This window comes from Aquarana catesbeiana, linkage group LG02, assembly GCF_042186555.1.
Source record: "Aquarana catesbeiana isolate 2022-GZ linkage group LG02, ASM4218655v1, whole genome shotgun sequence".
Lineage (NCBI taxonomy): Eukaryota > Metazoa > Chordata > Amphibia > Anura > Ranidae > Aquarana > Aquarana catesbeiana.
In genome coordinates this window covers 716,453,773-716,472,591 of record NC_133325.1, presented here as the reverse complement: position 1 = coordinate 716,472,591, position 18,819 = coordinate 716,453,773, and the positions used below count along the sequence as shown (strand labels likewise).

The 18,819-nt window shown below is 45.8% G+C and overlaps 1 protein-coding gene across 1 annotated transcript in view; it reads left to right on the top strand.

The window, feature by feature from the left end:
• Positions 1 to 255: 255 nt before the first annotated feature.
• ZNF654 (zinc finger protein 654) overlaps positions 256 to 18,819 on the top strand; it is a 62,329-nt gene continuing 43,765 nt past the window's right edge. Inside the window, exon 1 of the mRNA XM_073617007.1 lies at positions 256 to 473. Coding sequence (XP_073473108.1) covers positions 342 to 473 — 132 coding nt within the window. The 5' untranslated portion in view covers positions 256 to 341. The remainder of the gene's footprint in view (positions 474 to 18,819) is intronic.

Here is an 18,819-nt window from a genome sequence, read left to right as displayed (position 1 = left end):
TTAATTCTGTCGAGAAGAACACTCCTCATTAATGATCCATCCGGCCCGCCCACTTTATGACAGACCATTCTCTCCTCTATTAATGACAGATCGGAAACCAACCAATGATTGGGGAGCAGCCCGATACGTCAGCTCTTCCGGAGACAGAGTGTTGACGGATATAGCGGGCGTCCAATCAGCTGCAAGCCACCGAATGCTTGGCGTTCTCACCACGCCCCTCCCAGCAGGCTTCTCATGGATTGACATGCTTTTTGTCCTATCATGTTGGAGAGTAGGCGGAGCAGGAAGGGGAGGGGGCGGTTGCCCGGCGGTAGCAGTACGCGCAAGTCGGAGACAGCGGCATGGCGGAAGACGAGAGTGATCAGGAGTCGGAGAGGCTGGTGGAGGAGCTGGAAGCCATAGTAGAAGAGGAGCTGAGGGGGATAGAAGTGGGCGAGCACCGCTGCCGGGAATACTGCCGCCGGTTCTGTGAGGTGAGAGGAGCGGAGAACACAGAGAGACTGTGTGGGGAATGGCCCGAGCCTGCTGACTGGGGAATCCCTGTCCCCTTTAATTAGTGGACCTGCCCCCCCCATTTACATAGTGCCCTGCCTGCCCCCCCCATTTACATAGTGCCCTGCCTGGGCCCCCCCATTTACATAGTGCCCTGCTTGCCCCCCCCCCCATTTACATAGTGCCCTGCCTGCCCCCCCCCTCCCCATTTACATAGTGCCCTGCCTGCCCCCCCATTTACATAGTGTCCTGCCTGCCCCCCCCCATTTACATAGTGCCCTGCCTGCCCCCCCCCTCCCCATTTACATAGTGCCCTGCCTGCCCCCCCATTTACATAGTGCCCTGCCTGCCCCCCCCTCCCCATTTACATAGTGCCCTGCCTGCCCCCCCCATTTACATAGTGCCCTGCCTGCCCCCCCCCCCATTTACATAGTGCCCTGCCTGGGCCCCCCCCATCTACGTAGTGCCCTGCCTGGGCCCCCCCATCTACGTAGTGCCCTGCCTGGGCCCCCCCATCTACTTAGTGCCCTGCCTGGGCCCCCCCCATCTACGTAGTGCCCTGCCTGGGCCCCCCCCATCTACGTAGTGCCCTGCCTGGGCCCCCCCATCTACGTAGTGCCCTGCCTGGGCCCCCCCATCTACGTAGTGCCCTGCCTGGGCCCCCCCATCTACGTAGTGCCCTGCCTGGGCCCCCCCATCTACGTAGTGCCCTGCCTGGGCCCCCCCCATCTACGTAGTGCCCTGCCTGGGCCCCCCCATCTACGTAGTGCCCTGCCTGGGCCCCCCCCATCTACGTAGTGCCCTGCCTGGGCCCCCCCATCTACGTAGTGCCCTGCCTGGGCCCCCCCCATCTACGTAGTGCCCTGCCTGGCCCCCCCCATCTACGTAGTGCCCTGCCTGGCCCCCCCCATCTACGTAGTGCCCTGCCTGGCCCCCCCCATCTACGTAGTGCCCTGCCTGGGCCCCCCCCATCTACGTAGTGCCCTGCCTGGGCCCCCCCCATCTACGTAGTGCCCTGCCTGGGCCCCCCCCATCTACGTAGTGCCCTGCCTGGGCCCCCCCCATCTACGTAGTGCCCTGCCTGGGCCCCCCCCATCTACGTAGTGCCCTGCCTGGGCCCCCCCCATCTACGTAGTGCCCTGCCTGGGCCCCCCCCATCTACGTAGTGCCCTGCCTGGGCCCCCCCCATCTACGTAGTGCCCTGCCTGGGCCCCCCCCATCTACGTAGTGCCCTGCCTGGGCCCCCCCATCTACGTAGTGCCCTGCCTGGGCCCCCCCCATCTACGTAGTGCCCTGCCTGGGCCCCCCCCATCTACGTAGTGCCCTGCCTGGGCCCCCCCCATCTACGTAGTGCCCTGCCTGCCTACATTCTACCCTCATATGTCTGCTGACACTGAGCTAAGGATACCCTGTTACCTTTAGTTCTCATACCTGACCCGTCCACCTACCTGCTCGTATCCGACTTGACTACCTCACTGTCCTGTGTAGGTCCTATATCTATCTGCCTGGTATCGCCTATCTGACCTGAGCACTTTTGGTCTTGTATGCCAACATACATGTCTACCCGTTGTCATCTCACAACCATTCTCCTGTTCAGTGTCATCTCTCTGACCTGCGCACACCCGACCCTTCCTTCTGGCTGATGTCACCAATCTGACCCAACCTGACCCATTACCATCTGCAAATCTTCCTTTTCCTCTTCCTAAAAGGTGGCCACTAAGGATGAGCTCAGGCGTGTTCGCAACTCCACGCGCCCGCCAGGAAGCTGACACTCCGCAGCCTTAATCACAGACAGCCGCGGATCAGGAAATGTCTTACTGCCTTTGATTAGCGCTGCGGAGTGTCAGCTTCCTGGCGGGCACGTGGAGTTGCGAACACGTCTGAGCTCATCCTTAGTGGCCACCCATATGATATAAGCGCCCCCTGCCCGCTGACCAATTTTCACCTCACTTTTATTACTTTTTGATACTTGACTTCTTGATGTCCACCTTTCTGATTCAAGCACTGACCTCACTTTCACTCTGTTGCTCTCTGATACCTGGCTACCCTTCACTGACTGCCACCTATATAATCTGAGCACATTTTGTTATGTGTGATAACCTAACTACTTACCTGCTCATCTAGCTGTCCTGTGTGTATTGTCACCCACCCAGCCTGAATACACCCTGACCTGCCAGTTGACCTAATGGTCCCTCTCCAAACACCTGATATCTCACTACCACTCGTGTCACACAACTAACCTGAGAACTCCCTGTCCTATCTGCTGACCTTGTCCACCGTCTACTGATACCTGACCATCTTCTCCTGTCCACCTACTACTGATACCTACCCATCTTCCCCTGTCTGATGTCGCCTGTCCACATATTACTGATACCTGACCATCTTCACCTGTCTGTCACCTGTCCACCTATTACTGATAGCTGACCATCTCCCCCTGTCTGTCACTTGTCCACCTACTAGTGATACCCGACCATCTTCACCTGTCTGATGTAACCTGTTCACCTACTACTGATACCTGTCCTGTTCACCTACTACTGATACCTGTCCTGTTCACCTACTACTGATACCTGTCCTGTTCACCTACTACTGATACCTGTCCTGTTCACCTACTACTGATACCTGTCCTGTTCACCTACTACTGATACCTGTCCTGTTCACCTACTACTGATACCTGTCCTGTTCACCTACTACTGATACCTGTCCTGTTCACCTACTACTGATACCTGTCCTGTTCACCTACTACTGATACCTGTCCTGTTCACCTACTACTGATACCTGTCCTGTTCACCTACTACTGATACCTGTCCTGTTCACCTACTACTGATACCTGTCCTGTTCACCTACTACTGATACCTGTCCTGTTCACCTACTACTGATACCTGTCCTGTTCACCTACTACTGATACCTGTCCTGTTCACCTACTACTGATACCTGTCCTGTTCACCTACTACTGATACCTGTCCTGTTCACCTACTACTGATACCTGTCCTGTTCACCTACTACTGATACCTGTCCTGTTCACCTACTACTGATACCTGTCCTGTTCACCTACTACTGATACCTGACCATTTTCCCCCGTCTGATGTCACTTGTCCACCTATTACTAATAAAAGGTATGTTCCTTTAAAGAGCCGCTGAATAGTAAATCTTTGGGGATTTGGTTACAATATGAGGTTAGTCCTTTCCAGATTCATTTTCTGGACCTTAATATAGAGGTGTGGGAGGGCTCTATCGTGACCCCCTAGCTATTTCAAGTCTATAGACCGGAATAGCTATTTTGGCCAGGGGAGTTCTCATCCCTCCTGGCTTAAAGGTGTCCCTAAAAAGTCAGTTCATCTGCCTTAGGCATATTTGCACTATTTATGATGACTCTATTAAACAATCTATGGTCCTTAGAGCAAGATCAATTGAAAAGGGTTATTCAGCTGATCAACTAAATGGGATTATCTCTGATGTAGGCACCAGAGATAAAGCTACTCTTGGGTGGTAATGTGAAAAAGGTGATCAATAAGGATTTTAATTTTGCATTTCGCACCACTTTTTTTGCGACAATACTGGGAAATTAGGAAGATGGTGTCCAGGCATTGGGGAGTTGATAGAAGTAGCGCCCAATGTTTTGGACACCCTCAATAGTGTCTTGAGTTTTTGGAAAAAAAGTTTTATCCATGCCGAAAATTTAGTATTTGTCACCTTAATAAAAATAAAGCTAGACGGATTAACACCTTTGAATCATCAGCCACATCCAAATCTTATGACATAGACACTTTCATTACCTGCACCTCTCTTAATTTTGTATACATGCTGGTTTGTCCCTGTAGCCTACACTATGTGGGCCGCACCATCAGAGACCTAAATGTCCTGATTGGCGATCGTGTAGCCAACATTAAGTGGGGCTTCCCCAATCACAGTGTCTCCACACACTATTTGGAGTGCCATGATAAAAACCCAGCTGGCACTTTTTATTGCCATTGACAAAACAAAACATTGTTTTGTTTTTTAAAGTATTTTATAAGTTCATTTATTTTTAATTTGTGGTTGACCACTAGATGGAGAAATGCCTTTGGGTTTTTCTGATGCTGAAGATTTTTTTATTCACTATGAACAGTCGTGTTCTAAATTTTATATCAGATTATTAAAATAGGTAAATGTTGATGTATAATTATAGGAGATTCTGATGATTGGGACTCTCCTTCCCGGATATTGGGATTCATTTTCTAAATCTCTGTTTCTATGTTTCCGGCCTGTGGAACGCAGGAATTCTTCTTTCTTCCTGTCTGTCCGTCCATCCATTGGCCCATGTGATTTTGGGCGTCGCATGTCCGGTAATGAAAGTTCCGACCTATGTGTCTTTAACTGCGTGCATCAGCTGACCACACCTCTGAAGATGGCTTATTGGCTGAAATGCATAAGGTGGTTTGCTGATGCTATAAGCACGGACTGTGGTATTTTTGGATTTATCTCTGATTTTTATGAAGACAGCTGTATTTTGCATTTTGTGGTTTGGATTTTAATAAATTGCTCATCCCTACATACTTCACCATGAGAATTTTATTTTTATGGTGGTGGTTCTTTGATTCATCAAGTATTTTATGATCCGTGGAAGCTATGGAGCCTTATAAAGAGGAGGAGGATCCCTGATGTCCATTCTGTGGTTGTCATCTGATCTGCATTGGGGAGATGCCTGACTGTGCAGTTGGATCTCTTTGGTAGATCACTGGAGAAAGATTGAGTTCCCAACGACGTCAGACTTAATCAACTTTCTGGTAAGGGCATTTGATATCAGCACGTTGGTGTGGTGTGTGGGCTCACACGCTGAAGTCTGTGCAGGGGACCCTCCTTCTTCCTATCTTTCCACTTGTCCCTTTGGGTTTCATACATCCATTTAAGCGCTGCAGATGAACTTTTTACTATTATTCATGTTGTGATCAACAATGTTTATGCTGGCTGCTGTTTTGTGTGTTTTTTTTTTTGTCCAATCTGAGACTGTTTTGTCATGGTCTTAATATATAAGTTGTGAGCGCAGATATTTCTTTATTTTTTATTTTTTCACCTACCACTGATACCTGACCATCTTCTCCTGTCTGATGTTATCTATTACTGATACCTGGCCATCTTCTCCTGTCTGATGTTACCTATTACTGATACCTGGCCATCTTCTCCTGTCTGATGTTACCTATTACTGATACCTGGCCATCTTCTCCTGTCTGATGTTACCTATTACTGATACCTGGCCATCTTCTCCTGTCTGATGTTACCTATTACTGATACCTGGCCATCTTCTCCTGTCTGATGTCACCTTTTCATCTACTTCTGAGACAATGAAGATGGTCAGGTATCAGTAATAGGTGGGCAGGTGATATCATACCGGACCATCTTCCCTTGTCTGATATCACCTGTCCACCTATTACTGGTACCTGACCATCTTCTCCTGTCTGGTGTCACCTGTTTTTTCTGCTGACCTGTCCGCCTACCGACTGATACCTGATCATCTTTTCCTGTCTAATGTTCCCATCTAAACTGAGCACACCCTGTCCACCTACAGTACAAGCTTCTCCTCTCTGATATCTAGCCTGAGCACACCCTGTTCTTTCTTTTGACATGTCCACCTATCTCCAGATGCCTGACCATCATCTTCTGTCTGATGTTACCCATGTAACCTGAGCACAGTCTTTTTTATCTGCTGACCTGTTCGCCTACTGCTGATACCCCACCTACTGATATCTGACCATATTCTGATGTCATCCGTCAAACCTAAGGCCAGACATAGATGAGTCAAAACCGAACGTTCTGGCGATCAAAAAACGAAAATGGTGCATACGATTGTGCCATCATTTGTTTAATTTTTCTAAAAAATTTCATATTGCAGCTGGCACACTAATGTCTCATGTACACTGCTGCTGCTAAACGGATGTTTAGGTGCAGTTGGGCATTTTTTTTTAACTTCTCCTGAACTCTCCTTTGTTATCTTTATCAGTACATGTACACAAGGTCATTTCTAGGCAGTTGAGTTTGAGTTTAGAGGTCTTTTTTGGAAAGCAAAAAAATGAGTTCAGACGCTGAGTTTTGAGGCATTTCAAGCGCCAAACCCTTCTAAACGCAGTAACTTGTGTTTAGCCGTGTTTCATTTACAGACTTTTTTCATTTTTGGCTATTTTGAAAAGAAAAAAAACTTTTTTTTTACAATGCCGCTAAACGTGGCATGTAAACGCTGCTTTTTAAACGTGGGTTACTATCTTTCAAGTTAAATCATTCAGGAAAGGTTTTAAAAACGTCCCATGTACATTAAGCCTAATGATGTGAAAAATGAACGACCTGACAATTGACCAGAATTTTTGTTAGGTGTTTGACTTGTCTATGGCCTGCTTAGACATGCCTTGTCTTATCGGCTGACCTGTCCACCTACTGGCTTGTACCTTATCTTTATTTCCTCTCTGATATCACCTCTCCAACCCAAGCTCACCTTGTCCTGTCTGCTGACTTGTCCCACCTACCAGCTAATAACATGACCACCTTCTCCTGTCTGATATCACCCAGAATACACCCTGTCCACCTACTGGCTGATAAAAAAAATGATATTCTCCTGTCTGAAATCACCCATCTGACCCAAGTGCAATCTGTCCTGACCTGTCCAGCTACCGCTGATACCTTTCCATCTTCTCCTGTCTGTCTCCCATCTAACCTAAACATGTTCTGTCCTATCTGCTGACCTGGTTGTCTCTATTCTTATCCCTGATACAGGACAGCTTTTTTTCTGTCTTTGCAAACTAAAATAAATCTATCAGTCACCTGAGAGCCCTACAGAGCGATTGTTCTATCTGTCCCTCACATGTGTTCCCTACAGACTAGCTGGTCTGTCTGTCACCTGAGCACTCTGCATGGTAACTGGTACAGCTGAGTGGTATGTATACTGCCAGATACTCTGCCGGGTTATCCCAGAGAAATACTGTAGGACCAGTAACACCGCCAATGTGTTATTGTTGATTTTGTAAGGTATAGAAGTGTAACACTAAATTTATTAATGTGGTGATAACTGTTCTATCATGATTTAAATATCATGTGTAATGGGTTCCAGCTGGATTGAGCACACAAGAGGAATTGCATTGTTGGTTTTAAAATAAATTTAAGCGCTTATGAATGAGGCAATATTAAATTTAGACCAGTGGTTCTCAACCTGTCTAGTGCTGTGACCCCTTGATAAAATTTCCCAAGTTGTGGGAAACCCTAACAATAAAATTGCATTGCATGAATCTATCTATGGCCGCCGCATATATATATTTTTTTAAGCACCTGATTAGAGCCATAGGCTCTTATAGGCATCAAAAAAGGTAAACAGCGAGCGCCAAGTGAATGAATATTTGCTTTCCTAACACTGAACCGCCTCTCTGCCAATCAGGTGCTCGGGTCTTTTACCCGTCACCTGATTGGCTGAAACAACAGGCGCTGTGATTGGGCGCTTATCGGGCGTCCAATCATAGCAGAGGATGGAGAAGACATCGAGGAGCGTGGAGGACACCGCTAAGTGTCAGCAGACGGCGGCCGCAGTGGCAGCGTTTGATATGGCGCAGGTGTGGAACTCAGGTGTTTCGTCAGAATCAGCAACCCATCTAATGTGTTAACTGGTAGTGATGTTTCGTCGCCACCATCTTGGTACACTCGTCCGCAGTAAGGCTACAGTTAGAAGTCGGCAAGCATTTTTTTACACCCACCAAAGTCTTGCATTTTACACACTTTTTTTTAACAGTAAACTGAGCTTGTATACTATACTAAGCCTTATATAGTATATAAGCTCAGTTTACTGGTAAAAATCCGTGTAAAATGCAAGACTTTGGTGGGTGTAAAAAGATGTCCACTTGCCGACTTCTAATAGTAGCTTCACTGTGGACAAGAGTACCAAGACGGCGGTGATGGAACGTCACTTCCGCACGGTCTCTCCTCTCCCGGAAGTGACATATCGCTGGCCGAGACGGACAGACTCCGGCGTACGCACAATAACTTCAGGTCTGTCTCGGCCAGCTTTCCAGATTGGACCAGCATTCGCGACCCCCTGGCAAATCGGCTATCGCCCCCCCCCCTTCAGTCCGTGACCCCTGGGTTGAGAACCGCTGATCTAGACAAACTTAATATGGCAAAACAAGTGATGCGGGCAAATTTGTTAGGCAAACAAATGTCCCTTCTAAGGCATGTTTTGAACTTAAAGTGGAAGTTCAGTCGAAATCTAACTAACTCTAAACCTACTCTCAGCCACATCCTAAGACTATATCTAACCCTGTAAAGAAGATATCGCTATACATACCTTTTCTGCAGCCGCTCTCCAGCAACAGATGCTGTGTGCAGGAGAGAACTGACAATGGCTGGGAAGTGCCGTCACCCATAGATTTACTATGGGACTTTCGTTTTCTGCTGCCTCTCCTGCACACTGAAGTCGCCTCTGACAGCTCAGCATGGGATCGGACAGACTGCAGAACATGTATGTGTGGCAATTTTTGCTTTACAGGGTTAGCTTAGTCTTAGAATGTGGCTGCGAGTAGATTTAGAGTCTGTTTTTTGGCTGAACTTCTACTGTAATAAAACAATAATGGGTGACTTTAAATCTGCCTACAACAGTTTATAGTAGGGGTGCAACGGATCGTCATTGATCCGATCCGCGGAGGTTGATCCGTACAGGACACCCGCGATCCGCGGAGCGCTCTGTGGCCTCAGCCATAGGAAAGGCCGCGGCTTCGGCCTAGCTCCGGAGCGGCCGCCATCTTGGTACACCCGGCGGCCGTTTAGCACGTGATCGCTCTGTCAAATGACGAAGCGATCACTTGTAACAAACTGGCGTCATGTCATGACGCCGGTTCCTCTCTCCCCTCTGTGTACTGATCCATACAGTGGAGGGGAGAGATCGGATGGCAGCAGTGCCAATACTCTGCAATGCCCTGTCAATACTCTGCCATACCCTGCCAATACGGAGATTGTGGATATTACAGTGTGGGAGATTTTTTTTTGTTGATCCGAAAATGATCCGAACCGTGACTCCTGATCCGAGGAAGGATCTGAACCGTGAGTTTTTTGATCCGTTGCACCCCTAGTTTATAGTAACGGATTACCTCTTGGATTGGTGATGATGGCTTTTTTGTTCTAATGTGTGGTCAGTTCTGTGTACCCTGTAAGGCACTATTTGATGTTTTTTTGGTACATAATTATAGGGCATAAATTTGAAAATGTTGAGTACATATCATTTATACCTGTTGTAAAATACAGTTGTGCTCAAAAGTTTGCGTCCCCTTGGAGAATTGGTAATATACAGTATGTACTTTTTAGAAAACACGAGTGAGCAGGCAAAACACATTTCTTTTATTTCTTATGGGATTCATATTGAACTGTAGGTCATAACAGAATGGCACAATCCTAAAACAAAGCATGGCAACAAATAAACCAATGAAATGACCCCTGTTCAGAAGTCTGCATACCCTGCATGCATGCAGTCTTTTATAATAGTTGTCTACAAGGGCCAAAATTCTTGCAGGTGTTATAGCTGCCCATTTATCTTGGCAAAATGCCTCCAGGTCATGCAAAGTCTTTTGGCCGTCTTACATTAGCCGCACGTTTGAGAGTGGCTCAATGATATTTGGGTCAGGAGACTGTGATTGCCACTCCAGAACCTTCACCTTTTTCTGCTGTTACCACTGGAAGGCCAACCTGTCTATGTGCTTAGGATCATTGTTGTGCTGCAAAGTCAAAGAAAATCCCATGTGCAGTTTTCATGTAGAAGAATGCAAATTGTCTGCCAGTATTTTCTGATCACATGCTGCATTCATCTTAACATCACTGTTCATAAGATTCCCTGTGCCTTTAGAGCACCCCCCCCCCAAACAAAAGTGAGCCACCACCATGCTTCACAGTGGGGCCTTGCTGACCAAACATAACGCTTATGGTTGTGATCATAAAGCTCTATTTTGGTCTTGTCACTCCAGAATAAAGTGTGCCAGATGCTGCATGGCATGTCAAGGCATTGTTGGGCATAGTGTAACCAGGCTTTTTTTGTGGCATTTGCGCAGTAAATGTTTCTTTCTGGCAACTCGACCATTCAGCTCATTTTTGTGCAAGTATCATCATATTGTGTTTCTTGAAATGACGACACCGTCTTTTCCTAGAGGTATTTCCGCATTTTCCGCTGTATTTTTCCTCAGGTTATATGTGGGTTTTTCTTGTATCCCGAATAATTCTTCTAGCAGTTGTGGCTGCAATCTTTCTTGCTCTACCTGACCTTGGCATCAAAAGATCCCTGAATGTTCCACTTCTTAAGAAGTGATTGAACAGTACTGACTGACCTATTCAAGGTTTTGGCTTTCTTTTTATCTTTTTCCATCTTCATAAAGTTCCATTACCTTGTTACGCAGATCTTTTTGACAGTTTTTTTTCTGCTTCTCATAGCTGGATATCTAGCTTGCTCTGCATCTGCAATTTAAAAAGCCACAGAAGTGGGAAATTAACCTTTTTTATATTGCCATTTTTAACGTCTGCGTCTGTACCAAAGCCAAACATTCCAGGGTATGTAAACTTTTGAGTTATTTGGGTGATTTCTGTTATGATTTAACTACTTACAGACCGCCCGCCGTCATCGTACATCGGTACTTTGACGTAGAATACTGCAGTTATGGCAGCGCCCCGTCCCATCGAGCTCCTCCGCAGAAGTGAACGCATGCATAAGTCGCGCCCGCATATGAAAACTGTGTTCAAACCACATGTGAGGTATTGCCACGATTGTTGGAGCAAGAGCAATACTTCTAGCACAATACCTCCTCTGTAACTTAAAACTGGTAACCTGTAGAAATTTTTAAACGTCGCCTATGGAGATTTTTAAGGGTCAAAGTTTGTCGACATTTTGAAGCATGACATGTTGGGTATCAATTTACTCGGCGTAACATTATCTTGCCCATTATAAAAAAAATTGGGCTAACTTTACTCTCGTTTGATTTATTTTTTTTTAATTCACTGCACAAATACGGTATGACAGAGTATTGCAATGACCACCATTTTTTCTGAAAAAAAAATTGTTTGAGGGTTCTAAGTAATTTTCTAGCAAATGATTTTTTTAATGCATTTTATGCATTAAGAGAAAAAACCTTCAGCGTGCAGCAGCCCCCCTAATACTTACCCGAGCCCTACTATCTCGATCCAGCGATGTTGCACAAGAGACTCTCTGTCTGGGACTCTCCCTCCTGATTGGCTGAGACACAGAGCAGGCGCCGTTGGTTCCTGCTGCTGTCAGTCAGTGAGCCAATGAGGAGGGTGAGGGGACACAGAGCAGCGGCTTGGCTTGGGTGCCCCCATTGCAAGCTGCTTGCTGTGGGGGCAGGAGGAGTAGCCAGGAGCGCTGGCGGGGGACCCGAGAAGAGGAGGATCGGGGCTGCTCTATGCAAAACCACTACACAGAGCAGGTATATATATGACATGTTTGTTATTTTTAAACAAAAAAAAAAGCAAGACTTTAGTATAACTTTAACCGGTTCCTGACCGGCGCACGCCGATGTACGTCGGCAGAATGGCATGGCTGGGCAAATGGACGTACAGGTACGTCCATTTGAATTCCCCGCTGTGCCATTGCATGCGTGCCGGCCGGGAGCTCCGGGTCCCGCGGACTCGATCGCCGCGGGGATACCCGCGATCGCCTCACGGAGAGGACGAACGGGGAGATGCTGATATAAACAGCATCTCTCCGTTCTGCCTAGTGACAGTGTCACTGGAACTCTGCTCCCTGTCATCAGGAGCAGTGATCAGAGTAATGACACTGCTAGCCCATCCCCCTACAGTTAGTAATCACTCCCCTAGGACACACTTAACCCCTCCCCGCCCCCTAGTGGTTAACCCCTTCACTGCCAGTGTCATTTACACAGTAATCAGTGCATTTTTAATCGCACTGATCGCTGTATAAATGACAATGGTCCCAAAAATATGTCAAAAATGTCCGGCATAACGTCGCAGTCACAATAAAAATCGCTGATCGCCGCCATTACTAGTAAAAAAAAATAAAAAATTATTAATAAAAATGCCATAAAACTATCCCCTATTTAGTAAACGCTATAACTTTTGCGCAAACCAATCAATAAACGCTTATTACCAAAAATATGTAGAAGAATACGATCGGCCTAAACTGAGGGAAAAAAAATGATGTTTTTATATTTTTTGGGGGGATATTTATTATAGCAAAATGTAAAAAATAATGCGTTTTTTTTTTTTTCAAAATTGTCGCTCTTATTTTGTTTATAGCGCAAAAAATAAAAATCGCAGAAAAGCTCTATTTGTGGGAAAAAAACGACGTCAATTTTGTTTGGGAGCCACGTCGCACGACCGCGCAATTGTCAGTTAAATTGAAGCAGTGCTGAATCACAAAAAACGCTCTGGTCAGGAAGGGGGTAAAATCTTCAGGGGCTGAAGCGGTTAACCACTTCCCGCACGCCCCATAGCAGATGACGGCCGGGCGGTGGTTCAGTTATCCTGACTGGGCGTCATATGACGTCCAGCATAATAACATGCCGCTGCGAGCATCGTGGAGCGGTGTGTCAGTCTGACGCACCGCTCCACCGATCTTGGTAAAGAGCCTCCAGCGGAGGCTCTTTACCATGTGATCAGCCGTGTCCAATCACGGCTGATCACGATATCAATAGGAAGAGCCATTGATCGGCTTTTCCTCACTCGCGTCTGACAGACGCGAGTAGAGGAGAGCCGATTAGCGGCTCTCCTGACAGGGGGTCGGCGCTGATTGTTTATCAGCGCAGCCCCCCCTCAGATGACCACACTGGACCACCAGGGATCACCACTAGGACGACCAGGGAAGGGGGCAAGATGTGGATGGCCAGGTATGTACCCCATGGCCATCCACATGTGCCCAATCTGTGCCAGTCAGTGCCCACAAATGGGCACTGATTGGCACCATTATATAGCAATGATGCCCAGCAATGCCACCCTTAGGGGCATCAGTGCCATTAATCAGTGTCCATCGGTGGTGCCCGCCTATGAGTGCCCGTCGGTGCCCGCCTATGAGTGCCTGTCGTATCGGTGCCCGTCATTGAAGAAGAAAACGTACTTATTTACAAAAAATTTTAACAGAAACAAAGAAAAACTTGTTTTTTTTCAAAATTTTCTGTCTTTTTTTATTTGTTGCGCAAAAAATAAAAACCGCAGAGGTGATCAAATACCACCAAAGGAAAGCTCTATTTGTGGGAACAAAATGTTAAAAAAAATTGTTTGAGTACAGTGTAGCATGACCGCGCAATTGTCATTCAAATTGCGACAGCGCTGAAAATTGGCCTGGGCGGGAAGGTATCTAAGTGCCTGGTATTGAAGTGGTTAAGGTAAAGCCTGCTTATGCAATGTGCATCTATGGCTGCCCCCACATAATTTCAAACCATTTTATTCCATTAACTTCTCTTTATTCTGTGTTAGTAATGGCTTACTTATTTCATTAAAGTTGTTCCAAGTTTGTGTAGACTGTAATCTTTGATATCATCTTTTGTCTTCAGTCATATTGTTAACTGTTTGCTTTGTCTATAGTGTTCAGAAGAGCAGCGTGGTGACAAATGTGATGGATAATTGTTTGTGGAACTGATGAGATGACACGGGGGTTGTAGTCTTGTATGTTAGTATTTAAAGGGGTTGTAAAGGTACATGTTTAGATGATTAGTGGCCCCCCGTTTACCTGAACCCTCGAAAGTCCCACGTCGTGAACGCGCTGGCTTCTCGGCTCATTCATTGGATGATTGATAGCAGCGCAGCTATTGGCTTCCGCTGCTGTCAATCAAATCAGTGACACGGCACACTGGGGGTCGGGGCCGAGTGATACAGTCGGTGGCTATAGTCGCCGACTGTATCACGGGCGCGCACTCGCAAGCTAACCCCCTTGGTAGAGCTCTTCCCAGAACGGGGGTTAGCTGATGTGGGAGACAGCCGCCGGGGGACCCCAGAAGACGTGGATCAGGGCCACTCTGTGCAAAACGAGCTGCACAGTGGAGGTAAGTATGACATGTTTTGTTATTTAAAAAAAAAAAAAGGAACCTTTCCAACCCCTTTAACTACTTAAGGACCAGCCTCATTTTGGAATTTAGGTGTTTACATGTTTAACCACTTGACCACTGGGCACTTAAACCCCCTTCCTAACCAGAACAATTTTCAGCTTTCGGTGCTCTCACATTTTGAATGACAATTACTCAGTCATGCAACACTGTACCCATATGAAATTTTCGTCCTTTTTTTCACACAAATAGAGCTTTCTTTTGGTGGTATTTAATCACTGCTGGGTTTTTTATTTTTTGTGCTATAAATCAGACTGAGTGTTGGCAGAGTGTTGGCAGAGTGTTGGCAGAGTGTTGGCAGAGTGTTGGCAGAGTGTTGGCAGAGTGTTGGCAGAGTGTTGGCAGAGTGTTGGCAGAGTGTTGGCAGAGTGTTGGCAGCACTAAACATCCAGCCCACAGCGCTGCTGCCATCCCTCCCCTCGCACTGTACTCATCGGTACAGAGAGGGGAGGGAGGAACCGGCGTCATGATGTGACGCCGGTTTGTTTACAAGTGATCGCTCCATCATTTGACGGAACAATCAAGTGATAAACGGCCGCGATCAGCAGCTATTTACCATGATGCTCCTGGGATGTTCCCAGGTGCGTGCCCCAGGGGACGCGTGGGAGCAACGTTCTGGAATGACGTCCCACGGACGTGCACCCAGAATAAGCCGACCACGCTGTAGCCATCTTTCGGCTAAGGCCCGGTCGGCAAGTGGTTAAAACAGGTTTTTTTGCTAGAAAATTACTTAGAACCCCCAAACATTATATATTGTTTTTTTTCTAACACCCTAGAGAATAAAAAGGGCGGTCATTGCAATACTTTTTTTCACACCATATTTGCGCAGCGGTCTTACAAGCGCTCTCTTTTTTTTTTTTTTTTTTTGGAAAAAATTCACGTTTTTGAATAATAAAATAAGACAACAGTAAAGTTAGCCCAATTTTTTTTTATATTGTGAAAGATAATGTTATGCCAAGTAAATTGATACCTAACATGTCACGCTTCAAAATTGCGCTCGCTCGTGGAATGGCGTCAAACTTTTACCCTCAAAAATCTCCATAGGGGACGTTTAAAAAAAATTCTACAGGTTGCATGTTTTGCGTTGCAGAGGAGGTCTAGGGCTAGAATTATTGCTCTCGCTCTAACGATTGCGGTGATACCTCATATGTGTGGTTTGACCACCGTTTTTATATGCGGGCGCTACTCACATATGCGTTCGCTTCTGCGCGCGAGCTCGTCGGGATGGGGGTTTTTAAGAAAAAAAAATGTTTTATTTTTCATGATTTTATTTATTTTACACTGTTTAAAAAAAAAAAAAATTGTCACTTATTCCTATTACAAGGAATGTAAACATCCCTTGTAATAGAAAAAAGCATGACAGGACCTCTTAAATATGAGATCTGGGGTCAAAAAGATTTCAGATCTCATATTTACACTAAAATGCAATAAAAAAAAAAATCATTTAAAACTATGACATTGAAAAAAAAATGTGCCTTTTAAGACACATGGGCGGAAGTGACGTTTTGACGTCGCTTCCGCCCTGCAGTGTCATGGAGACGAGTGGGCGCCATCTTCCCCTCACTCGTCTCCAGGCACAACAAGGGGACAGACGCGATCGCCGCTACCAACGGCTCCGGTAAGCAGCGGAGGGCACCTGATCGTAGCGGGAGGGGAGGGCCCTTTCCCGCCACCGATAAGTGATCTTGCGGCGAATCCGCCGCAGGGACCACTTTTATCTGAAAGCCGCACGAAAACGGGGATACTGAGGTTATGGCAGCTAACTGCTGCCATAACAACGATATCCGCCGCCAAACTTAAAACGTACATCGGCATGCGGTGGTTGGCAAGTGGTTAACTTGCTGATGCATTCCTCATCATTCCTTTCCTAAAGCAGAACCAAAAGTGTTATTAAACCTAGATCCTGCATTCACTGGTCTCTTACAGAACATGGAAATACAATAATTTTAGTAAATATAAACGGCTAAATACCTTTTCTCTTCAGCAGTATATAGCGGTCTTGTGATTTCTATGAGTGTCTAGTTAAAGCTTGTAGAAAAACAAATAGTGTAGAGCTCTGTGAAAACACAAAATGAATAAACTAAACGTGATGCAAATAAAAAAAATGGGAAATGAACCCAAATAATCTAATGAAATATAAACATAAATGATAGTCCATGCATGTAGGTGATTAGATGTCCGTGAAAGTCAAAAGACAAAATTAGAAAAAAAGTTCAAAACTTCATATTGATATCCAAACAGTGACGGGAATGTGTGGCTAGAGTGAGGGGAACCACCACCGATAAACTAAAGGCTTACCAAAACAAAAACCATACGTTCAATGAGTCAAACAAGCTGTGTTGTATAGACAACTATTAAGGATGGACACTTTCATTCTCCAAATCATTAACCACAAGATGGAGGATGTCCTTGCAGGGTAGTTGATGATCAAATGTCCATAGGTATGGTGAGGGTAGTTATAAAGGAGGACAACAGAAAGGGCCACATAGCATAATTGCGTTTAAAATTGCAAAATTGTTTAATGAAGCCAGAAAACTTACATTTAGTAGATAAAAACGAGCGCTTTTTAAAATCAAATGGCAGCAGTGGGTTCAAAAGTTTTGGTAAGCCTTCTGTTTATCGGTGGTGGTTCCCCTCACTCTCTTTTGACCCCGCTAGCGGCCGAAAAAGGGTTAAATCTGCCCGCTAATCGCTGCTGCAGAGGAGCTCTGCTGGCGGTATGGCGGCGCTGTCACGTTGTTTTAAATGTGGAGGAGCGGTGTATTCACCGCTACAAAGAAGCTGCTGGCAGGACTTTTTGTGACGCCCTGCCAGCGCAGCGCCCCAATGTGAAAGCACTTGGGCTTTCACACTGGGTTTGCAGCTGAGGCTTTTTTCAGGCACTATTTTTAGCGCTGTAGCGCCTGAAAAACGCCTCCAGTGTGAAAGGGGTCTTAGTAACATTATAACTGCATCTGAGCACCACAAACTGAATATTCTTATTTCATTTTTAATATTCGAAGCAAACTCCCCTATCCATCATGCTTTTTTTTTTTTTTTTTTTTTAATAGCATTTGTAACCACGGCCATGATGAAGGGCAGATGATTCATGTAGCATTTACATTCTGGAATTCCTCTGCCCTTGGCTCAGGTATGCAGGCAAGAAGGTGAGCTTAGCTGAGAAAACCACTCCTACCCCCCCCCCCCCCCCCCTTACTTGTATAAAACAAATATAGTATACCTGTCTATTTTTTAATGCTAGTAGCATAAAAATAGTTAATGTTGATTGAGAGAGTAAAGTTCTGCTTTGAAATGACAAAAAAAGTTCTAGTAATTTCTATTTTTTTCCTTTTGCAATGTTTCCTCTTGTATAATTTACCTGTTGGTCCTGCCAGTCATTTGACCACCTCCTGTGGACATTATTGGCTGACAATACTCTTGCTACACGTGAGACAGTAGCCTGGCATGGTCATCCTGCAACAAAAGATGTTACTGGCAGGACCTTCAGGCAACAGATTGACAAAAAATTATTTGCTTAAAAAAATGTGTACAGTGACACACAAAGCCAATCCTACTGAAGAATTCGATTTTGGTTTCATGTGCACTTTTAAGGGGAACTTCACTCTCCTAATCAACATTGATTATTGTCTGACAGACGCGAGTGAGGAAAAGCCGATCAATGGCTCTTCCTGTTTACATCGTGATCAGCCGCTTTGCCGCCATCATTTTGCTATATGGTGGGCGACAAGTGGTTAATCTATATGCTGCTAGCATTAGTAAAAAGATAGGAAGGTATATCATATTTACTTGTGTTTTAAACTTTTTTTTTTTACATTTCTTCAGTTATTTTCTGGTTTTTTGCCTAGGTAAATGATGTCATACATCCCCAGAGTCTTCAGGAGAAGGGAATTTCTCATCTAAGCACGCCCTCCTGCCTGTATGCCTGAGCGAATGGCAGATGGATTCCAGGAAGTAAAAACTACATGAATCATTTGCCCTTACTCAAGATGGCCATGGCCGGATCTGCTGGGGGGGGTGGAGGGGGGGGTGTTTTATTTCTCAACCCAATAAATCATGGAGACCTTGTTGGATGGTAGAGTTTGAATATTGAATATGTTTGGCAGAGTTGGTAGATGGTGGAGTTTGAATATTAAAAATAAATGAGTTTTTGATTTGTGGTGTTCAAATGTAGTGAAGATCCTCTTTAACCACTTAAGGACCAGAAGAATTTTCCCCCTTAATGACCAGACCACTTTTTTGCATTGCGGCACTGCGTCGCTTTAACTGACAA